Source organism: Thermobia domestica, chromosome 2, assembly GCF_964235325.1.
Source record: "Thermobia domestica chromosome 2, izTheDome1.hap1.1, whole genome shotgun sequence".
NCBI lineage: Eukaryota > Metazoa > Arthropoda > Insecta > Zygentoma > Lepismatidae > Thermobia > Thermobia domestica.
The window spans coordinates 72532412-72558258 of NC_137455.1; the positions used below are offsets into that span (position 1 = coordinate 72532412).

General features: G+C 36.8%; 1 protein-coding gene across 1 annotated transcript in view; it reads left to right on the forward strand.

Moving 5' to 3' along the window:
* The first annotated feature begins 7850 nt into the window (after window positions 1-7850).
* LOC145672682 (membrane metallo-endopeptidase-like 1) overlaps window positions 7851-25847 on the forward strand; it is a 173744-nt gene continuing 155747 nt past the window's right edge. Inside the window, exon 1 of the mRNA XM_081741850.1 lies at window positions 7851-8121. Within this exon, the coding sequence (XP_081597976.1) occupies window positions 7933-8121 (189 nt within the window). The 5' untranslated portion in view covers window positions 7851-7932. The remainder of the gene's footprint in view (window positions 8122-25847) is intronic.

The window sequence follows — 25847 nt, forward strand, 5'->3', positions numbered from 1 at the left end:
AGTGTACGTATAGGTATGTACGTCATTAGATATAATATACATATAGATAGGTAGTTATGTATTGTGTAATGTTGTGTGCATTATCTTCCAGCTTGTGTGTAAAATTGTGCAATTTGGACGGAAGGTGTGTGTAATTTTGTTTGTCGTGTCTGGCAACACTGGTCCTAATACCACTCAGGGCCGTATGCATAGTTATTCTGCGGGTTACTTAGGGGCTACGTACGGGACACGTGATAATTTGCGTTGCAGAGTTTTCCCGCAGGGTCAAACAAGCCCGCAACCTTCCCGTAAGTCAAGGAGATGGCTAGGGGTGCTTCAACGCACCCTTTGCTAGGCCGTAGCAGTTTCTGTTGTTGTATAAAATGCACATGCTCCGTGCTGACAAAATATTTGAGTATGTTAATGAGTTTACCGAATTCGTTGAGCTGATTACGCGATAATAAATGACATATTGATGGCAACCAATTTAAAAATATATACCAATTCCTGAAAGAAGATTGCAGGATATTTTGCTTCCGCTCGTACAAATATTGAATACAAGGTCAAAGAATGGACTAACAACTTCTACCTGAAATAAAATAAACGAGAGATACTTGTTGTTACAGTATTGGTACTGAAGTAGATTTTAGATTAGATTGTAGATTAGCTTCAGAATTGATTCTAGGGGTCCAGTGGTGATTTCAAGGATCGGCCGGGGGGGGGGGGGAGAAATTTCTCCCCGAGAACCATGACATTCCCTCAGGACCACATAGCCTATCGTGCTCAATGTGAATTCTCAGTATTTTCGTTACTAATACATTTCATCCGCAGAATATTGAAATCGCCACAAAAAAAAAAAAAAAAAAAAAAAAACTGGAATCATCACTGATGGGAAAAATTGACTCAATAGTTACACATATTTCATCGTGAAAATTTTATTCTAATGTGTATTACATCCTTCTCCCTGTTGGTGTTTTCCTACATTTCTAAGTTAGCATAGGTAAAGTTGAGGAGCGCTAACATCCCTTTTTTTTCACTAATGATCTAACGTCTTCTGCATTCTTGGTTTCTTACCTGACCACCAGCTGCGTACACATTTATAATATGCTTGCAAATTTATATATTAGCCCTATAAATAAATAAGTGCGAAAAACCATGCCCAACACAGGATAAGTTTGCATTTATTCCGATTCCAAGCTGGGCACAATTTGAGGGATAACGCATGATTTTGTCCGCGGAAGCAGGCACATTACTGTTGGTGATATGCGTATAAGGAAAGACAAGTGGAACTCATCGAACTCCTGTTTATCGACGCGCTGTAATTGCTCAAAGTATGCATCGGTTCACGTGATTATGGAAACAATGTTAAGAAGTATGGCTCATAATTATGCAATTATAATGCAAAACTAGGTTCTAGTGACCACCTACTACAGATAGATGCATATTTTTTATACTAATTTGATCATTATTCGAGTAAATAGTTCTATCAAATTTTTACACATTTCTTACATTTTCAGGTTAAGTTAGAGCTTTGTATTTCTTTTAGCAAAGTATGTCTATATGAAGAGCTCCATTACTACTTGCAGATTAACTTCAGGAGGGCTCAGTATAAATACAGTGTGGGCGTATAACATAAAAACTACAGTACATAAGATACGAATCAATTTGTGCTATGTGGCTAAAAGCACGAATGCTACCTAACTGAGTTATGGTAGGAGCGCATCAGGCGGCTCCAAGTGATAGTGAGCGGGTGCGTCCATAGGGAGCAGGCGCGTCAGCGATGGGGGTATACGTATATACGAGGATAGTGGAAGAGCACACTTACACATACAATACTTTCATTATTACTTAAATCATTTCAATATGCTGCCATTGATGGTAATTACTTATATTTACTCTTTCATTCCTTCACGAAAAATGTAGGGATCACATCGTATTTTACCTATAAATTTTCTATTTCGTAAAAGTGTCTGCTCGAGTGAACCCCTAATTCGTTTACACACCATCTCAAACTCGCCCGTTCCCTACGGACGGACTTCGACTGAAGCCCTCCAGCTTCACCTTGGCATTAAACCGTAGTAGATGCAAAAATTGCTTGTAATAAGCAGCTTGCAAAGTTTGGTGCGTGGTTTTGAGACGTCTGGCTTTCACTATATGTATGTATGTCTTATGCAATTGTACGCAATTAGATGATAACACTAGGAATAAGTAGATAAGAAGTTTTACGCTATTTGCATGGAATATCCCCCCAAAAATACTGTATTTATAGACATAACTTTTATGCCCTCCTAAGGTTAACTTTTACTGGCAAATTGTTTAGAAAATACATTCACAAAAATACTATGGGTTGATTTTGTCCAAAAAAATTACACTGTACATGTAATTTATTTCTAGTGGGATCTCTATTGTAAAGCTACAGCCTTACACGTTTTCTAGCTACATATCCATATTTCTTTTTGCGAGTTAACAGACTTTACCTGACAATTAAAAAAAGAAGTGTATTGCTAATCTACACCGATATTTTTCCGCCTTGGCAAGAACAAAGTTCAGAACATTTATTTCATTTTTTTGATATAGCATGCGTTGTATCCATGCAGTTGCTGCTTCGATGTTAATTTTTTATCATAGTAGAATTGAGTTTCGGAATTCTACCTTCAACTTTTTTTTGACAAAATTTTAGCCTCGCTCGAGGTGTACTAGACCAATCAGCTCTTAGTGTTAACCGTACCTGAGGGTTCACTTTGGAAGCTTTATGCATTGCAAAGTCAAGGGGAAGGTTGAGGAAGCCCACAGGTACGGTTCGTCTAGGGGACCCCTACGTGGTCGACTATGCATATGGCCCTCAGATTTCTTGTACTTTTCAAGCTAAAGGCCCACCACCTTTATTGTACACGGGCCTCAACTGTTCTTGTTATGCCACTGACCAAAGATAAATTCTACAGTAAAAATGAGAGAACAGAGGAACTATATATACTCGCATAATGGTGGATATAGAAGGTAAAAACCGGCGCAGTCAGAATACACTGTGATAGACACAATATGAGTTTATTATAAGCTTCCAAAAATGTATAACCGGATCATGACGTAATGTATTCCTTCTCGAATAACTAGCTCCCGACATGACGTATTTGGCGCATGCGCAGCAATTGCAGGTAACATGGTGGCAAGCAGTATGTCTATGGCTGTGGAGCAGCAGTGTGTAATCAAATTTCTTGTGAAGGAGAAAGTTAAAGCAGCTGAGATTTTCAAAAGATTGCAAGCACAGTAGGATGAACAAACGATGTCACGGACAAGAGTGTACGAATGGTGTGAACAGTTTCGCGAAGGACGGGAGCTGGTAACAAATGAAGTGCATGGACACATTCACCGACTGCAGTCACACCAGTGAAAATCGCACGTGTTGAGCAAATGATTCTTGAGAACCGACGGGTAACAGTGCGGGATATTGCTGCCGGGGTGAATGTCAGTGCTGGGAGTGTTGAGACAATAATTCACGATCACTTACGTTTCCGCAAAATCTGTGCAAGGTGGGTTCCTCTCCAGCTGACATTTGATCAGAAGTGGACACACATGACGGTCTGTGAACAGCTTCTGAATCGGTTTCGAGCCGAAGGTGATGCTCCCAATGATTACCATTTGTTTGCACCCGTTAAAGACCATCTGGGAGGGAAGAAATTCACGACAGATGAAGCACTGCGGAGCGATGTCCTCCAATGGCTACGACAACAACCAAGTTCTTTCTACGCCAAAGGAATCCGGGAGCTGCCGCAACGATGGCAACGGTGCCTCGACGCACACGGTGAATACTTTACAAAGCTGACATAGCTCGGTGCTTCTTGTGCTGTTTCCTCTGAAGAAATAAAACTTCCGATCAACTTGAACGACCCTTATATATATATTAGTAAACTGATATAGTATATAGTATATATTATATATAATATATATTATATATATATTATATATAGTATATATAGTATATATATACAGTATATATATATATATATATATATATATATATATATATATATATATATATATATATATATATATATATATATATATATATATATATATATATATAGTATATTAGTAAACTGATAACTCATACACAGAAAAGCTGCGTTCATCGGGATTATGGTTGCTCTTCCAACATTTTTTCTACTCAGACAAAGCAGATTAATCAAACATGTTTATCTTTCCCACTTTTGTGTTCTAGCAGTTTTCTTCTGATCTGTAAATTGTATTGTGATTTTTATTCGTGGAAATATTATCCTTTGTTATTATTATTATTATTATTATTATTATTATTATTATTATTATTATTATTATTATTATTATTTCCCCGTTGTACCTTTGATAGAATATTTCAAGAATTTCACGATTTCTTTTGAGGTTATACTTGCGCCGCCCCTGCACCACATCAAACTGTGTACCAATAAAATCTATAACTAAAAGTAAGGAATATTCTACTGACTTTTATCAATGTTTCATTCTCAAGTTATACCTATTTTCGCATTTTTCTGACAAATTTTCGACTGGTCACAGCGCCGAAAGTAAGCATTTCTACATTCAAATTGGACTATATTTTTTGCTATCTTTGCTTAATGTTGTTTAGAAACTATATGTATACGAGAGGTGTGATTACACTTTCTTTTCTCGTTCCAGGTGCAGTGGACCACTCAAGTTGCTGTGGCAGTCACAGGCACCTAAGGTCTTCAACTCCAACTGAGAGCGTCACTGGCAACGGGGACGATAACAGCGCCCTGTGCGTCTTACTAGCGGGCTCCTGTGATCGTTACTAACGAACAACATGGAAAGTAATTATGGAGGACAGCGCTGGATATCGTGGTTCCTGTAGAAAGAGGACGTCGCCGCTGCTGAAATCCATAAACGATTTGTGGCAGTGTGTGTGTAGAGAATACGCACCGTCGCGGTAAATAGTGTACAACTAAGTAGAAGGTTGGAAAGTGGGTAGCATCTCTACGCAGAGGAGCAGTTCTGGAAGGAAAGTGACATTGGTAACACCAGCCATTATCGCCTTGGTAGAGAGTTCCATTCAAGAGAACAAATGCATCACATTCTCTGAAATAGAGGCTGTCACAGAATTAATCAGAAACACTGCAGAACTTCGTGCACAACTATTACAATTGAGGATGATCAATGGAAGATGGGTTCCAAAACCCTTGTTTGTAGAGCAAAAACAATGTCATGTGGGCGTGTGTAAGGAACTTTCGCAGCGATATGATCATGATCCAGAAGATTTCATGTGTAATCTTGTGACTGGTAATAAGACTTGGCTCCATAACCAAGAGCCAACGACAAAACAGCAATCAATGCAGTGGAAACATCATGTCAGTCCACTGCCAAGAAATTTCAAACAACATTCAGCTGGGAACCTTATGGCAACAATGCTCTGGGACACAAAATTAGTTACCCTGACCGACTGGCTGAAAACTAGAGCAGATTAACTGTGCAGCATATGTGAAGACCCCCAGACGCTTACGTCGTGCTATTCTAAGGAAGCGACCAGGAAAATGGACGAAAGGAGTACTTTTGCAACACGATAATGCATATTCTCATACCAGTCGAGAAACTACTGTTGCCATTGATCAACTAGGATTTACATTGCTGCCACACTCACCCACTCTCCGGACTTGGCTTCCAGCGATTACCTTCTCTTCAAGGCAGTGAAAAAAAATTCCGGCGTGGTTGTCGATTTGCAGGTTCTTTTGAACTTCAACGAAATATCTAAAGATAGGTGAGTTGGATTCCAAACAGTTGGTTCCAGGAGGAACTTCTAAAGCTGGCGTATCCCTAGCAAAAGTACATAAAGATACGGGTAGATTATAATTAGAAGGTGGACACATCAGTTGTTGTGTAACTTGAATATATCTGAAAAATGAAAGCACTCACATCACACAACGACCTGGGTTCGATTCCCATTGAGAGCTTGTAGGTTGAGATCCCACGTTAAGCTCTAGTTTCACGTTTCATATAGCTTTGGTGCTGAAAAGGGAGCTAAATTCCAATGTAATCAACAATCAATTCGTGCGTAAGGCACAGCGGAGAATACAAATTAATTCTTGCCGCAAGCAAGGCTCGGCAAGGAGCTATTAAATTTTAACATACAGGGTCTGTCCAAAAGGTACATACATTTTATTGTGAAGTGATTGTATGTTGCAGCGTGCTCTATCCGCCGGGATCGATGGTGGTGTAAGTCAACTACCGAACGAGTGCTTGCTCTGTTGTTTCTGAGGTTTCGGAGATGAAGAACGGGCGATTTCGTAAACCTCTGTTTCGTCTCTTGTACAAATCGCAATGTAGCGCTCACTGAAACAAAGATACGTGATCAAGTTTTGTTTGAAACTCGGCAAATCCGTAGTGGAAACTTTTCCAGGAGTCTAACAGGCCTTCGAGGATGAGTGTTTATCACAAATGCAAGTCTGGAGATGGCACAAGGCATTTTTGGAAGGCCGTAAAAAGCTCGACAACGAAGCCCGCGGGACTACTGTCAACGTTCTCAAACGACAAAATTGTGAATTTGTGAAAAACTTTTGAAAATAGATCACCGAACGAGTGTTCGTTTAATGACCGTCATGTGAAGTATTCCAAAAATTATCGTACACGAGATTGTTACCAAGGATTTGCAAATGAGAAAAGTGTGCGCGAAGCTTGTCCCAAGAATGTTGACCGACGACCAAAAATCTCGCCGAGTGGAAATTTGTCAAGGCGCTTTGGAAGTGTGTGAAAATAATCCTAATTTTTTGGACAATGTTATCACTGGTGATGAAACATGGATATCCTAGTATGACCTCGAAACGAAGAGGCAAACTGCCAAGTAGCACACTTCGACGTCCCCTCGCCCCAAGCAGGCTCGAATGAGCAAATCAAAGATCAAGGCCATGCTCATTTTTTTCTTTGGCATCAGGGGGATCGTCCACTGTGAGTTTGTACCTTCCAGAACAACCATTAAGTCCATATTTTATGAAGAAGTCCTGAAGAGTCCGAGAATAAGGAACCGGTGCGTCAGATTAAACATCAGCAATGATTAAAAACTTCATCATAACAATGCGCCAGCCCACATTGTCTTTGTCGTGACCAGCTACCTGGTCAAATCTAACGTGGCAACGTTGCCCCAGCCATCCCACAATCCCGACTTGGCTCCCAAAACTTTTTGTTTCTCCGTTTGAAATCATCACTGAAAGAACATCGTTAGAACAATTGACGACGTGAAGGGAGCTTGTGAAATGGCTTACACTTTGACAAAGATGGATCGACACAGGAGGACATTATTTTGAAGAATTTTAATGTATGGGTATTATTATTTCTATTATTATGTAAATAAATGTTTGTTTTGTTTATACTTGTAGACTTGGTGATATTACCTTCTGAACAGACTATATAGATTCAGAAATAAGCCAGATTAGGCTCGACTTTAATCTCATAAATGTAGGAACCATTACAGATTATATCTCACATGTTGATCACACAGAAGTAAAACCTCAAAAAACATTCTATCTGTGGTAGTCTGCAGTGAGAAATTCTAGTAACCTTAGGTTGACCATGATCTTGAACTGAAATTTATGTGATCTTGTGACATTAAATCTTCATCAGAGACAACCTCGAAAGTTTGCATTTTTAAGGTCTTGATGTTTCTTATTGGTCTTCATGTTATCTCGATACCATGTTTCAAGGATTTTGAAAGTAATCTTAAATGTCAAAGTGACGGAAAATCTAGGACAATAATTTGTTTAGGGTTGACGTGATGATAACGTGGAAATAAACGGAACTGCAGAAAATTTCAAAGGATGTTAGCAGTTCCTGTTTTGTGGTTGTACTGTGGTCCCCTTAGCCGGATGTTGATATCAGTTCTAAAGCCCTTCCGTAGAAAATGTAGAAAAATGTTCTTTAGTGTGAAAACAATACTCAAACAGAGGTGTTATTCTGCTGAATATGTCTCGAGGGTCCTATATAGTGCAGCAAGGCATAGATGGAGAAGTTCCAGCTTCCAATGGACCCAAAGGACCACGAGATAGGTCGTTCCTCAGCTGTGTTCTCTCTCTGTTTTTAGTTTTTGTTTTCTGTTTAATAATTATTATAGCTGTTATACCTTGGGGGTCAAGTAAATCTTCTGAAGACAAGGTAAGTACAAAATTCTCGTAAATTTAGTTTTGTTTTTTTAATAATCTGTCAAAATCAACGTGGTTTGACTCTACTTTTAATTTCAGATTTGTATTATTTATTTATTTTTATGAGATTGAACTATCTACAGCATGAAGGCTACACGAACCAAATATACTTCCACCGGGAATGGAGACTGAGTCGAGAAAAGACGAGAATCCTAATCATTGAGCCATAACTAAGACAAGGATATTAATCTTCTGGGAGCCACTTGTTTGTAATTTGAGGTGAACTTTTTGGCCAGTATTGTATTACTTCACTGGGCTACTTTTATGTGGGCCACCTTGTAGAAGGGCGCGCCCCTTCGTAGTCAAGTGGGTTATGCTTATCCTTTCTGTGTGTACTTGGCCCCTAGTACAGTTCCTGATGGGAATACTTCTTTCCAATTCAAACATGGGCAGTGGTATGGATCTCATTTCCAGCAACAGATCCCGTCTTTTTACCTAGCCTCGCTACTGACAAGGAACGTTACACTCCAATCAATTAAAAGGAAAGAAAAGAATTTTTGTTAAACTGTAGGTCCGTGTTTCTTATAGGCTGATGCTGAAATTGACCCCAACCTCGAATACAATCATCCATGCATAATATTCAAATCATTTAACCAATACTAAGACAGCAAACTCATTTTCCTGACCTTTCGCGTGGCTTGAAAAGTGAAAATACACGTATATATTTTCTCTTTTCCAAAAAATCAATGTAATTTTGATTGCTTAGGATCACAAGATGGTATTTTATAAATAACCATTTTCTCTTAGTTGTCTATATCTTTTAACTTTACGTCTCACGATTATGTCGGGTAGGCTAAAGGAGATGGTGATAATGAAAACGAAGAAAGTAGGAGGAAAGGGAAAAACTAAAGCACACGGCGTTTGTCTACCAAAAAGACATTTGGTGCGAGCGCGAATTGAACCAGGGACTTCACACACCAGAGATGAAGCCTGGACCACTTAACAACTACTTCTCTCTGTGGCTGTCATATAACATGTGAGCGTATAAGTCAACGTAGGATTCGAACACATGAACTCCAACTGAGAATCTAACTTGTGTGCCACATACCAAAGAAGTACAACGCTATTTTAGCTACTAGGGAGCCCATAACACGTTATCTGTTTTGTCCTCCCCGTCAGTCTAGTGGTAGATTGGACGTCTTCGGTAGACGGGGCCCTGGGTTTGATTACCAGTGGGCGAACATTTTGAACGCATTATAGGGTTCAGATTCTACCTTAAACTGTAGATTCAAGTTCCATATAGTCTCGATGCTGAAAAGGAACGCTAAACCCTAAGAAAGAAAGAAATAATTAATGAGTTAATTTCTACACAGAGAAAAAAACTTATATGGCGTACGTAAAACGTAGGTTACATGCGGAAATCCTGTAGTTTTTGGACAACGTACAATTATAGGTAACATCCTGCAGAAAACGTGTAACTGAAAATGTATGTTTGGGTAATACTTTCCGTATAAGTGTTCCATCTATACGTACTTTCCGTATGAAACGAAGAAATATATATATAGGCGGTCAGGATCTCACATAAAGATGGGCGTATATAACATATAGCTAACATAAGTAACATACATATACGTATGTAATATATGTAAAACTGTTAGATGTCAGACATCCTGCAGTAGCATAACATCTAAACGGGAAAAAGGCAGTAGGTATGTAGCATATGGATAACGTATGCTCGTACAGATTTCCGTAGTAAACTTATGGATTCCGTATATGTGTACAATATACCGCTGTCCGGATAACGGATTTTTCTCAATGTATCTTAAAGAGAATTGTTAGTTATGCCATAAATTTACTTCCTGCTTTCGGTAGACGTACCGATAATGGATGCACTTTTCGTAAGCATGATGCCGGGTTCAATATTAGGGATGGGAACGAGCCGAGCTAAAACTCGACTCGACTCGAAACTCGAAGCGAATTCAAAGGTAATTTTCTCGAGTCGAGTTTCGAGTCGAGTCGAGTTTGAAAAATGGCTCGCTCGTTTAGCTCGTTTTAGCTCGTTTTAAAATCATGGCCTGATTAAGTGATTAGACTGGAAAGCGAAAGCTATGAGAAATGTAAACAGTAATGTGGACTACTTTTAGTGTTGCTCACGAGGTGAGACATTACTCGCATTTCGCCTCGTCTTGATTAACAAGATGGCAATGGATTTTTATAACGAGACAGCCTCAAATGTCGTGAACACTAACATAAGTATATACTGTAGTTCTCACCACCAAGGCTAAGACCTGCACGGTGAAAGTTTTGAGCGAAGCAGAAGCCCAACCAGTGTAGGGATGTTAACCGACTTAGCTCGGTTCAACTGAGCGAACAACTCGAGCCGGCTTGGTTGAGATGAGACACCGACTCGGCTCAGGTGAGCCATCGTCCCTCGCCCACTCGGTTGGGGTGAGCCATCAGCTCGGTTTGTTTAGGCTCGTGTCGGTTTGGGTGGGTGAGTTGTCGGCTCGGCTTGATAGTGGATGAGCTATGAGCCAAGCCGTTGGGAGCCCTAAATCCGGACCAAGCAGTTTTGAACATGTGTGGCCAGCGCCCTCTAACTTTTAACGATTTTTGGTTCAAGCCCGGATACTTGCTCCTCCGGAACTCAAACCCAAAACCTCGTGAACGATGTCCTTGCCTCCTAGACTTCACGACTACCGAGGTCACCAGTCAGCTAGTTTTTAGTATTCATCTTTCATGTTTATACACGGTGTTGTTATAATAATAATAATAATAATAATAATAATAATAATAATAATAATAATAATAATAATAATAATAATAATAATAATAATAATAATAATAATATAATGTTATAGTAGTAGTAGTATCATTGGTAATAATTATATTGTCTATGTAGAATACTTGAAGAAAATACTTGAAATCTACACACAGCATTTGGCTCGATTTGGCTCATTTTGACTCGACTCGACTCGAAACTCGAGTCAAATTCGAGTCGAGTTTCGAGTCGAGTTGGATGAAATTTTTCGAGCCGAGTTCTCGAGTCGAGTCGAGTTTCAATGAAAACTCGCTGGAACTCGTTCATGCCCATCCCTATTCAATACCTGATTAGATCACTGAATTTTCGGTATTAGTTGATCATCATGAGACAATTGTGGGTCATTTGAATGTAGGCTGTTATTTCATGACAAATTTCAAAAATCAATTAACTAAACTATTACTTTGTTAAATCTTACTTTTTCAAACCAGTATGAGATTTATGCCTAACCTATAAGTGAAAATGATGTCCGATTGTAAGCGAAAATCAATTTGTGAATTGTGATGATATATAAAATAATATTTTTGCTAATGATTTCCTAAAGAAGAAAGAAAAGATGAAAAAGTGTTTAGAATCGCTAGATTTTCTGTATAACATTTGGTATTGGTACTAGTGTTGACCGGGGTGACCGGGGAAAATTCCCCTACATCAACAAAATTCCTTCCCAAGTCTGCTCAATGTGGATCACTTGTATTTTTGCTTTAGTATTTTTACCTTCTGTGTATTAAAAGTCCTCCGAAGGTAATCTGAAGTCACCACTATTTGACATCAAATCGATCCTTACTTTGTAAAAACTTTTATGAGAACAAAGGTGGTTTAGTTTATTGTCTAAGTATCTTTCTAGATTTCAGGAATTAATGATCACAATCGAAATCGAACCGTTTTAGTTATGAAGAAAATTTTGTACGTGAAGTTTTAGGTTCAATGGGAGTCTGTAAAGAACTTGTTTTTTTTTTTTTTTTAAGTTATTATTTTTCGGTGATGTTATCGATTTCGGATTTTAAGTAAATCTTACTATCAATGGTCTTTGCTGTAATTGATCAAGTTCCGTCAAATGGTTCCAAACAAGAATCGTCATGAATGTGTTGCATTTCCTGGAGACAATAGAGCTCCACTTGCTTCGCTCAATAAGAGGAGCTATCGGACTCCGCGATTGACATGCCCATGACTCACCCCTTCCCTTCTCGTCTAATAACTTGCGTGCGTGCCTTTTGGGCAGAGCTGGATTTAGGTTTGGTGGGGCCCTAAGCTATTGAAGGTAATGGGGTTCTTTATGTGTCCAAGTGAACGTAGGCATCCAATATACAGAAATGAAGAAACTAGTGATATTTTAAAAATTAGGCTATCAGAAGGGGCTTATTGCTTATATCATAGGACTTACACAACACGAAGCACTGTTGTTATACCTAGATTTAATCTTATTTACTGATTCTCTTATATTTTAGAAATGTAAATCCAGTTTTTAACTTCTTTTTTGGGGCCCCCAAGAGAGTGGAGCCCTTTAGCTTATACGTAAATCCGGCACTGCTTTTGGGCACGGGATCTCATGTTGAATTCTCAGTGGGAGGGCATTTAAATGCATTACAGTTGTTCGGATTCCACAAGGCAGTGCGATATTAACATTTGAAAATATCGAAATATAACGGAGCTATCAAAATACTGCGGTTCCAAAAACATCGATGGAAAATCACGTTCATCTCTTGAGAAGTCTAAATACGAAATAGTAATAGAGAAATAAAAAGAAGCAGAGGAGAAAATGTTTCCATCTATTTCGTGTGTATATAAGAGGTGTGTTCAAAAAATATAGAACCTTATTTTTTCGCACGCGAAAACCAATGAAGCGCAGGAGATGTAGAGAGAACACTCATGCGCAGTCGTGAACTTTTTCCCGCCTGTAGAAAGCGTCAATCATTGGGGGGAGTCGGCCAACGAGTGAAGATGTGTAATGAGCGGTCGCCGGATTCAGTTTTTTTTTTTTTTTTTAATGACAGAAAAGCTTGAGCAGCGATATTGAATAAAATTTTGCCAAATCTTGACGATACCCAAGCGGAAACCATTCAATTTTGAACCAGAATTTGGGCATGAGGAGAGGATAAGCGAAATTTGATTCAGGCTTTCATCGCCAAACACAACATTTCTATGTGTCGCCAGGCTCCCTACTCACCTGACATGGCTCCATGTGACTTTTGATTACTTTCCAAGTTGAAAATGACACTAAAAGGGATCCGATTTGAGTCAAGAGAAGACATCATGCGGAATACGACAGCACACTTGCTCACCATTCCAAAAACTGCGTTCCAGAAGTGTTTACAACAATCACGGGAGCACTGGGAGAAGTGTGTGCATTGCCAAGAACACTACTTTGAAGAGAATTAGTATTTCGGAGTTCCAAATCAATAAATGTATTTTTGCCAAACAAAGGTTCGACACTTTATGAACACACCTCGTATTAAAGGTAAACAAAAAATTACAGTTAAAAGTTAATCAGAATTTTGGGCTTCATCTCATTAACCAGACTTTGCAGTACCTTCTTTGCTAGTGTCATAATAAAGGGGTTAAAGAGGGTATGTTTCAGTATTAATTTCACACTACAGTAGACTAATCAATTTTTACGTTTAGAAATTGTTTTTTCTCTATTTTCTGGAAAAGTATGAGGTTTTACAATTACGCGTATCATTGTATTCAGCCCAATGAGATATATCAATTGGTACAAGTTTCATTTTTAAACCTTTTTCCTGTTAAATGGCGGTCCTGGCTGTTATCCTTGATTTTCCTTATAGTGTATTCCAGGACAAAGTTGAATAATAATGACGGTAACTCCTCTCCTTGTTTCAGGCCATTCTCGACGTGAAAGCTTGTAGACAAGAATTTTTCTACCCGGACTTTACTTTGGGATTTATTTAAACATACTTTAATTAATCTAATTAGCTTTTTCGGTATTCCAAATTCTGTAAGAATGTTGTACAATGTTTCTCTCCTAACCGAATCGTAAGTCTTTCTAAAATCAACAAATAATTGATGTTTCCGGGGTATTGTATTCAGTGGCTTCTCGTGACATAATTTTTCGGTAGTTTGCAGTCGTTAGAAAATTTTATACTAGAATTCTTTCAGTATTCTAAATGAGAAAAACTATAAATAACTATTTTTTAGAAAATTCTATTCTAGAATTTTTTCAGTATTCTAAATAAGAAATACTATAAAAACTATTTTTCGGTGATGTTACCGATTTCATAGTGAAAGTAAACATATATATAGAAATATTTACACACAATGAAAAGTACCAATTTATAAACAAATGCTCGATTTCATTCGTATATGAAATTACTTCTCATGCTTTTCTGGACAATCAACTTGTCAATAACTCTTCTGAAGTTTAGTTTTTTCATTTTTTTCTCTGTTGATACTATAGCTAATGTACTGAGACTATTTTGAGATACGGCACTCCTTTAAATGCTTTCATATTCTTGAATATGGTAACACAACTTTCGGTTTCTGAAGTCAGCTTCGTATTATTTGCTATGATTTTCACGAATTTTGTTGTATGCCATTTTTTTCTACAGACTCTCCATCAATTTCACAATATACTAAATGGAATCTCCATTAGTATCAAGACTGCAAACGTCTGCTATCTCGTATATTTGAAAAGTTTCTTCGTGGCTAAGCGGCTAGCGTACGTGCTTTTGACGTGGGAGACCCGGATTCGATTCACGGAGGGAGCTCATGTTGTTTGGATTCCACGTTAATCAGTAGGTGCCGTCTCATGTAGCCTCGCTGCTGAAAGGGACCTTAAACTCAAAATCAACTCAACTCGTATATTTGAATTGCCATGTATGCTCTTTAGTGAACTGTTAATAGTATACACGAAACATGCAATGTATCAATTTATCATTATAGTTGCAGAGGCATCTTTAATTAGGAACGATTTGTCTATGTACTTTTGTATTGTTATCTCAAGACACTTTATTACTGTTCCGCCCCCTCCAAAGAAAAACCTTTCTGGTTACAGCTGAACATACGTTACTACAAATCTCAATACTCCTTTCTTCTTCTTCTTCTTCTTCTTCTTCTTATTATTATTATTATTATTATTATTATTATTATTATTATTATTATTATTATTATTATTATTATTATTATTATTTTGCATGTGTTAAAGTTGAATGTTGAAAAAATCAATTCCAAAATTTCCTTCAGGTTCCCACAATACAGAAGGTAAGATTTTATCACTGTAGCAATATTACCAAGTACAGCATGTTTTGATAAGCTATTCGCTTTTCTTACAAACATTTAGTTTATTTAGGTAGATAAAAACGTATCCTAAAGAAAAATCAGAGATTATATATATATTTTTAAAAAGTCTTGAAACTAGATTAAAATTTTTATTCTGCATTAACTTAAAAATCTATGATGAAGAGTTTTAAACATCCCATTATCTTTGGTACGACCTCAGAAAGCCGTAATTTTGTTTGTAGGGATAGGCACCAGCGAGTTCGAGCGAGTTTTCTTTGAAACTCGACTCGACTCGAGACAGACATCTTTTAGCTCGACTCGAGAACTTGGCTCGAAATATTTCCTCTGACTTGACTCGAATTCTGCTCGAGTTTCGAGTCGAGTCGAGCCAAAACGAGCCAAATCCTGTGTGTAGATTCAAATACTCTCTTCAAGTATTATACATAGACAATATAATTATTATCAATGTTACTACTTTTACTACAACTTTTACTATTATTATTATTATTATTATTATTATTATTATTATTATTATTATTATTATTATTATTATTATTATTATTATTATTATTATTATTATTATTATTATTATTATAAGAACAGGCGGTTTGTATCTGAATACTAAAGTCTAGTTGACTACCGACCTTGCTGGTCGTGAAGTCTAGGAGGCAAGGACATCATTTATGAGGTTCTGGGTTTGACTTCCAGAGGAGCAAGTATTCGGGCTCGAGCCAAGATGTATTAAAGGTTATAGGGCGCCGGCCAAACACGTTCAAAACTGCTGGGCCCAGGTTTAGGGTTGTCAACGGCTTGAGCAGTTTGGCTGACAGCTCATTCACTATCGAGCCGAACCAAGAAGTAGGGATGTGTACGAGTCGAGAGATGTCTCGAATCTCGACTCGAATTCGAGACGAGATTCCGAGTCAAGACACATTGTAAAATTTGAGATGAGTCGAGACAAACGTCTTTCTCGACTCGAATTTTCGAGTCGAGTCGAGACTGCCCGTAAAAATCTTAATTCGATTCGGATGTCTCGAAAATCATTGCATATTTTTAAAAATTATTTCGACGAAACTTAACATTCAGAAACAGCTATTTCGCCGTGAAACCAATACCGTACCAGCATTTATTTTTTTGAAAAGGTACAGAATGCGTAAACTTAATAGTTAACTTTTCATTTCAGTTAATTAAAAGTAAATACCTATATATCATGATATTTGATAGTACTTTAAAGGTCTACTAACAATAGTTAAATATTTATCCATATATCTAATTTGTATAAAACTGTTGCGGTAAAGTGAACTTCATAAATTGTCTAAGTGAGCAATTGGCAGTCTATAGCAATTTAATATAATTATAGTTATAGTCTTTTTGGTCACATGAACGCAATAGTCTTATGTAATAACTAGACTTCGTATTTTTGCATATTTGCATGTTTAATTCCTGATGTGATATTGATATGCTCTTTAAACAGAAATTCGTTTGAGCTATTTTGGGGTAAAATAGCAGTTTTATAGTGCATATATTTGCATATTTCGGAGGTTAGTGCATATTTATATCGTTCCTGCATATAAATGCATATTTAAAGGAACGACCAAATTGATTATGTTTAACGACCAATGACTTTCCTCAAAAATGGAATTTTAAGTTCCTAATATAAATGGACTCAAGTTTTTTAAGTGGCTCATTGTTGTCGGTTTAGAATATCTTCCAAAGTCCGTGAAAGAAAAATAAGAAAAGGGTGAGTGATTCATCCTCTACAGAATTTATTTCTGATGTTACAAAAATGTTCAAAAATTGGACACAATTCTGAGCTAATTAAAATTCGAATTTGAAGATGTCGCCGTACAGATGATCGAAGTAGCCGAAATTTTGAAATGGTCCTCCCTTGTTTATTTGAATGGTACAAATTTTTTCTTGGATAGTCAAAACTTGGACAAAATTCTGAGCAAGTTAAAATTCCAATTTGAAGATATCGCACTACAGGTGATCGAAGTGGCCAACATTTTGAAATAACCCTCCTTTGTTAATTTGAATGGCACAATTTCTTTTGATGGTACAAATGTGTATGGAAATTAGACAAAATTCCCATTCGAATCCAAAACTCTGAGCTAATTAAAACTCGAATTCGAAGATGTCGACAAAACTTGGACAAAATTCTGAGCAAGTTAAAATTCCAATTTGAAGATGTCGCACTACAGATGATCGAAGTGGCCAAATTTTGAAATGACCATCCCTAGTTTATTTGAATGGTACAAAATGTTTTTTGGGTGAACAAAAATGGATAAAAAATGGACAAAATGCTGAGCTAGTTAAAATTCGGATTTGAAGACATCACACTAGAGATGATCGAGGTGGCCGAATTTTGAAATGGTCCTCCGTCGTTTATTTGAATGGTACAAAGTTTTTATGGGTGGTCAAAATTTGGATAAAATTCTGACCTACTGTAGTTAAAATTGAAATTTGAAGATGTCGCACTACAGGTAAATGAAGTGACAAAGCTCACTTGGCGCGAGTTGGGATCAAACCAGAGACCCCATGCACCAGAGGGAACACTCTACTACTGAGCCACCGTGGCCCCTTTTGTTAATTTGAATGATACATATTTTTTTCTTGGGTGGACAAAAATTGGACAAACATGTCACACTACAACTAAATCCGACATATGACACTACTGTCCGAAAAATCTTCTAGAAGTTATCTTCTAAAACAATGGATTGAAGTTGAGAGACAAACAATTCAAGAAGAAAATTTCAAAGTAAGTAAGCTTGTTTAAAGAATTTCTATTTCTCACAACAGCAAAAGCTCAAATTTCAGAAGCGCTTAATTTTTTGGCCTTCTTATATTCTCATAGCAGTTTCAAGCCTGGTAAGGAGTTTATACAACTATGAAAAACCCAGATTTGGCTTTTTTTATACTCGACAGAGTTCATTCCAAAGAAACCGTTCAAGAATGTATTTCGGGAAGAAATTAACAACTCTTTAGAAAATTAGCTCTACAAATTAAAATATTTGCTTTATAAAATCTAAAACTTGTTACAGCAGTTACTTTCTGAGATAAGTTCTCAAGTTTTCCTTTAAGGAGTTTAGGAGACTATTAAAATAAAAGCTTGTGTGCTTTGATACGCACCTCGGTCTCTCAAAACGTATCAATGCTCCATGCCTCGCTCATATCACTTTATTCCATTTAAAGTATCATTATTATACATTGTAAATTACTGCTGTTTGATTGGACAGTGTTACGCTAGAAGAAAATATTGGATGCAATATTGGATTTACACATAATTGGCTACAAAAAGTAATTTCAAGTGATTTATTTTCTTTTAAACAATAACAAGGTTTTCGAATACAGGCTTTTAATACAGTAAAAACTGCCTTCAACAGGCCCCGTATTAAACGGAAATTTATCTTAAATGGAAATATTCCACGGTCCCATGAATTTAAAGGTACAAAAATAATGGCTATATTATCTTAGACGGAACCTGTGTTGCGAACAACCGATGTTAAAATATACTTTTTAACACAAATTTTCAAGTTCCCTAGTCTGTAAGAAGTTAGGCAGTGGTGCCCCCCCCCTTATGTCTATGACGCACCCCCCAATTGTCTATCCGTAGGTGTTCTTCCATGAAAAAAAACTTCTTTTCGATTAATTTTACCCCCCCTCATCAAACATATTTATATAGATTTTAACCCCCCCAAATATTTCAATGACGCAGTTTGCGTCATAGCCCCCCCTTGTGGGCACCCCTGAGTTAGGTATATGAACTACGTTGTCTGTAAAGGTCTTAGTTTACTTGTTACCCTACACATTTAACCTTTAGTTCACTGCCAAGTAAGACCCTAAATACTCTGCGAGTTTTTGAATGAAGTGCTATTTAAATAGTAAATTCCAAATACCAATAACTCGTTCTCTAGATGGTCTAGATACATGGAACAAGGAGCATAAATCAAAATAGATCAAAAGGGAGACTAAAGTAGAGGGAGGAGCGCTGAAAAGGGCATATCATCTAATTTTTGTCTTGACTTTTGAAGCCATATGTAGGTTTTTTTTTTTTTTTTTTTGTTCACTGTAAGTTTTATGTGTATTAATTCGTAGCATAAATAAATACTGTAATTGAATACAGTAGGCCCATGCACAAGATTTTATTTTACCTCACTACGTCTATTACATGTATGTACCTTATTTATTTTTCTCATTGATCTATGAAATTTTCATTTAAAAATGAAACTTGTACCAATTGATATATCTCATTGGGCTGAATACAATGATACGCGTAATTGTAAAACCTCATACTTTTCCAGAAAATAGAGAAAAAACAATTTCTAAACGTAAAAATTGATTAGTCTACTGTAGTGTGAAATTAATACTGAAACATACCCTCTTTAACCCCTTTATTATGACACTAGCAAAGAAGGCACTGCAAAGTCTGGTTAATGAGATGAAGCCCAAAATTCTGATTAACTTTTAACTGTAATTTTTTGTTTACCTTTAATACGAGGTGTGTTCATAAAGTGTCGAACCTTTGTTTGGCAAAAATACATTTATTGATTTGGAACTCCGAAATACTAATTCTCTTCAAAGTAGTGTTCTTGGTAATGCACACACTTCTCCCAGTGCTCCCGTGATTGTTGTAAACACTTCTGGAACGCAGTTTTTGGAATGGTGAGCAACTGTGCTGTCGTATTCTGCATGATGTCTTCTCTTGACTCAAATCGGATCCCTTTTAGTGGCATTTTCAACTTGGGAAATAACCAAAAGTCACATGGAGCCATGTCAGGTGAGTAGGGAGCCTGGCGACATATAGAAATGTTGTGTTTGGCGATGAAAGCCTGAATCAAATTTCGCTTACACTCTCCTCATGCACAAATTCTGGTTCAAAATTGAATGTACTGATCCGATTGAATGGTTTCCGCTTGAGTATCGCCAAGATTTTTGGCAAAATTCAATGCAATATCGCTGCTCATGCTTTTCTGTCATTTTACCAAAAAAAAAAAAAAAAAAAAAAAACTGAATCCGGCGACCGCTCACTACACATCTTCATTTTTAAGAGTCTTCATCCCGGCGAAATTAAAATACCGCTAATTTTACATTAATTATGTAATATCTTCAAATAGATAAAAGATAATCGAAATGTGGAACAAGAGCGCCCTAGACAATATCATTTTACATAAGATACCGTTATCACGACTCACTTATCTGCTTTCGATTTCAAGCCATTTTGAAAATCGGCATTTATTTTCGCGTTTCTAAACTGCTGAAAACATAAAGCCGCTAGGTGACTTGTGATAACGGTACCACACGCAAAATAATATTGTCTAGGGCGCTCTTGTTCCATATTTCAATTATCTTTTATCTATTTGAAGATATCACATAATTACTGTAAAATTAGCGGTGTTTTAATTTCGCCGCGACCTTTTGGCTGACTAGCGGGACATAGACATTAATATATTTTTGCGGAATGAAAAGCCAGGATTAAGTTAGATTAGGGATGGTACCGAGACCGAGACGGACTTTTATATACCGAGACGAGACCGAGACGGATTATTACATACCGAGACGAGACAGAGACCGAAACTGACCTCTATAAATCGAGACGAGACCGAGACGAGACCATGGTCAGTCTCGAAAGTCTCGGTCTCGTCTCGAATATTGATAGTTATTGTGCCTTACTTAATTTTTGTTTCGTTGCTGTATGAGATAATATGAGAACGGTTGACTGATGTACCTGCACAGTGGCGTATTTAGGGGGTAGGTATCGGGCTCAAGCCTCCCGAAATAAATTTGAAATCATTTTTCGCATTGCAAGTACAACACAAATGTTTATTACCCGTTCCTCAAGCCTCTACCGAAACAAAATTCACTGCTGTTGTATATAATCTTTCTCTCTATCTATCTATCTATCTATCTACGTATATATATATATATATAGTGGCGTATCCGGATCCAGGATATGATCAAGGGAGGAACTAAACCATAGTTTGCCGCTTTATCCAGTGTAAAACAGGATTGAAGTCCATTTTATCCAGTGTATACCTGAGGGTCAAGGGGGGAGGGCTATAGCCCATAGCCCCCCTTGGATCCGCCTTTGTATATATATATATACAGGGTGGCCCATTTTAATCTTTCTACGGAAATATCTCGAAAACGGTTGAACATAAATAAACTGAACAAAAACTAAAATAAGAAATACCATGGGGCAGATCGAATGGCATTATCGCGGTGCCCCCCAGGGCCGCTCTTCAAATGGGCCCGGGGCCCAACTTTAAAATCTTAAATGGAAACATGGGTCGAGTGACACCTCATTCGATAGGTCTTTAAAAACTAAAAAGCGATGTGGCAAAAGATTTTTCATATCGGTCACCGTATTCAAAATATCCCCCAAGATATGTTACCTGCATCAGGTGAAGGTCCAGTAGCACTAGTATGAAAACGGTTGAACATAAATGAACCAAACAAAAATTCAAATATTAAATCAACGGGGCAAATCGAATGATGTTGTCGCGGTGCCCCCAGGGCCGGCTTTCATGGGGGCCCAGGGCCCAACTTAAAAATTTTAAATGGAAACATGGGGCAAGTGATACCTCGTTCGATAGACCTTCAAACACTAAACAGAGTTGTGACAATGAACAGAACAAAAAGTGAAACAGGATATATATACATGCGCGGATCCAAAATATGATTAAGAGAAGGACTAAACCATACTTTGTCTCTTTATCCAGTTAAAGCAGGATTGAAGCTCATTTTATTCAGTGTATACCTGAACATTAAGGGGGATATAACTCCTATAGCCCTTCCCTTGGATCCGAGCCTATATATAAGCAAGCAGTGTTACCAACGCAAAATAAAGTTATATTTTCTCAAATTGCACTATGTAAGGTATTATCTATTTCTAATTTAGATATTAAATAAAACCACATATATTCACTAACATCAATATTTTGGAGAGCTCTAGTAACTCAAATAGCATAGACGGTGCAATGCGATCATTTGTATCTTAGCGTCAAATACTATGATCATGAAATAGTGTATTTCGAATGAATGAAGGAACAAAGTTACAAGAAATGAAATATTTTACTTTTTCTAAATACCTTACTTCGAAAACCTGCTGACATATCACGTCTCTTCATGTAGATACTTCCAAAAGATACTCGGTCTCGTCTCGGTATATAAAAGTCCGTCTCGGTCTCGGTACCATCCCTAATCTAACTTAATCCTGGCTTTTCATTCCGCAAAAATATATTAATGTCTATGTCCCGCTAGTCAGCCAAAAGGTCGCGGCGAAATTAAAACACCGCTAATTTTACAGTAATTATGTGATATCTTCAAATAGATAAAAGATAATTGAAATATGGAACAAGAGCGCCCTAGACAATATTATTTTGCGTGTGGTACCGTTATCACAAGTCACCTAGCGGCTTTATGTTTTCAGCAGTTTAGAAACGCGAAAATAAATGCCGATTTTCAAAATGGCTTGAAATCGAAAGCAGATAAGTGAGTCGTGATAACGGTATCTTATGTAAAATGATATTGTCTAGGGCGCTCTTGTTCCACATTTCGATTATCTTTTATCTATTTGAAGATATTACATAATTAATGTAAAATTAGCGGTATTTTAATTTCGCCGGGATGAAGACTCTTAAAAATGAAGATGTGTAGTGAGCGGTCGCCGGATTCAGTTTTTTTTTTTTTTTTTTTTTTTTTGGTAAAATGACAGAAAAGCATGAGCAGCGATATTGCATTGAATTTTGCCAAAAATCTTGGCGATACTCAAGCGGAAACCATTCAATCGGATCAGTACATTCAATTTTGAACCAGAATTTGTGCATGAGAAGAGTGTAAGCGAAATTTGATTCAGGCTTTAATCGCCAAACACAACATTTCTATATGTCGCCAGGCTCCCTACTCACCTGACATGGCTCCATGTGACTTTTGGTTATTTCCCAAGTTGAAAATGCCACTAAAAGGGATCCGATTTGAGTCAAGAGAAGACATCATGCGGAATACGACAGCACAGTTGCTCACCATTCCAAAAACTCCGTTCCAGAAGTGTTTACAACAATCACGGGAGCACTGGGAGAAGTGTGTGCATTACCAAGAACACTACTTTGAAGAGAATTAGTATTTCGGAGTTCCAAATCAATAAATGTATTTTTGCCAAACAAAGGTTCGATAGTTTTTGAACACACCTCGTATTAAAGGTAAACAAAAAATTACAGTTAAAAGTTAATCAGAATTTTGGGCTTCATCTCATTAACCAGACTTTGCAGTGCCTTCTTTGCTAGTGTCATAATAAAGGGGTTAAAGAGGGTATGTTTGAGTATTAATTTCACACTACAGTAGACTAATCAATTTTTACGTTTAGAAATTGTTTTTACTCTATTTTCTGGAAAAGTATGAGGTTTTACAATTACGCGTATCATTGTATTCAGCCCAATGAGATATATCAATTGGTACAAGTTTCATTTTTAAACCTTTTTCCTGTTAAATGGTGGTCCTGGCTGCTATCCTTGATTTTCTTTATAGTGTATTCCAGGACAAAGTTGAATAATAATGACGGTAACTCCTCTCCTTGTTTCAGGCCATTCTCGACGTGAAAGCTTGTAGACAAGAATTTTTCTACCCGGACTTTACTTTGGGATTTATTTAAACATACTTTAATTAATCTAATTAGCTTTTTCGGTATTCCAAATTCTGTAAGAATGTTGTACAATGTTTCTCTCCTAACCGAATCGTAAGCCTTTCTAAAATCAACAAATAATTGATGTTTCCGGGGTATTGTATTCAGTGGCTTCTCGTGACATAATTTTTCGGTAGTTTGCAGTCGTTAGAAAATTTTATACTAGAATTCTTTCAGTATTCTAAATGAGAAAAACTATAAATAACAATTTTTAGAAAATTCTATTCTAGAATTCTTTCAGTATTCTAAATAAGAAATACTATAAAAACTATTTTTCGGTGATAATACCAATTCCATAGTGAAAATAACAATATATATAGAAATATTTACACACAATGAAAAGTACCAATTTATAAACAAATGCTCGATTTCATTCGTATATGAAATTACTTCTCATCCTTTTCTGGACAATCAACTTGTCAATAACTCTTCTGAAGTTTAGTTTTTTTTTCATTTTTTTCTCTGTTGATACTATAGCTAATGTACTGAGACTATTTTGAGCTACGGTACTCCTTTAATTGCTTTCATATTCTTGAATATGGTAACACAACTTTCAGTTTCTGAAGTCAGCTTCGTATTATTTGCTATGATTTTCACGAATTTAGTTGTATGCCATTTTTTTTCTACAGAGTCTCCATCAATTTCACAATATACTAAATGTAATCTCCATTACCATCAAGAGTGTAAACGTTTGCTATCTCGTATATTTGAAAAGTTTCTTCGTGGCTAAGCGGCTAGCGTACGTGCCTTTGGCGTGGGAGACCCAGATTCGATTCACGGAGGGAGTTCATGTGGTTCGGTATTTATGTTAATCAGTAGGTGTCGCGTCATGTAGCCTCGCTGCTGAAAGGGACCTTAAACTCAAAATCAACTCAACTCGTATATTTGAATTGCCACGTATGCTCTTTAGTGAACTGTTAATAGTATACACGAAACATGCAATGTATCAATTTATCATTATAGTTGCAGAGGCATCTTTAATTAGGAACGATTTGTCTATGTACTTTTGTATTGTTATCTCAAGACACTTTATTACTGTTCCGCCCCCTCCAAAGAAAAAACCTTTCCAGTTACAGCTGAACGTACGCTACTACAAATGTAAATACTCGTTTTTTCTTTTTCTTTTCTTTTCTTTTCTTTTCTTTTTTTCTTTTTTTTTTGCATGTGTTAAAGTTGAATGTTGAAGAAACCAATTCCAAAATTTCCTTTAGGTTCCCACAATACAGAAGGTAAGATTTTATCACTGTAGCAATATTACCAAGTATAGCATGTTTTGATAAGCTATTCGTTTTTCTTACAAACATTTAGTTTATTTAGGTAGAAAAAAACCACAGCCTAAAGAAAAATCAGAGATTACATATATTTAAAAAAGCCTTGAAAATAAATTAAAATTTTATTTTATTCGTATTAAGTTAAAAATCTTTGATAAGGGTTTTAAACCTCCCATTCCCTTTGGTACGACCTCGGAAAGCCGTAATTTTGTTTGTAGGGATGGGCATGAGCGAGTTCGAGCGAGTTTTCTTTGAAACTCGACTCGACTCGAAACAGACATCTTTTACCTCGACTCGAGAACTCGGCTCGAAAAGTTTCCTCAAACTCGACTCGAATTCTGCTCGAGTTTCGAGTCGAGTCGAGCCAAAACGAGCCAAATCCTATGCGTAGGTTCAAGTACTCTTTGGAAGTATTAATACATAGACAATATAATTATTATCAATGTTACTACTTCTATTACAACTTCTTCTTCTTCTTCTTCTTCTTCTTCTTATTATTATTATTATTATTATTATTATTATTATTATTATTATTATTATTATTATTATTATTATTATTATTATTATTATTATTATTATTATTATTATTATTATAAGAACACCGTGTATAAACATGAAAGATAGGCGGTTTATATCTGAATACTAAAATCTAGTTGACTACCGACCTCACTAGCCGTGAAGTGTAGGAGGCAAGTACATCATTCATGAGGTTCTAGGCTTGAGTTCCAGAGGAGCAAGTA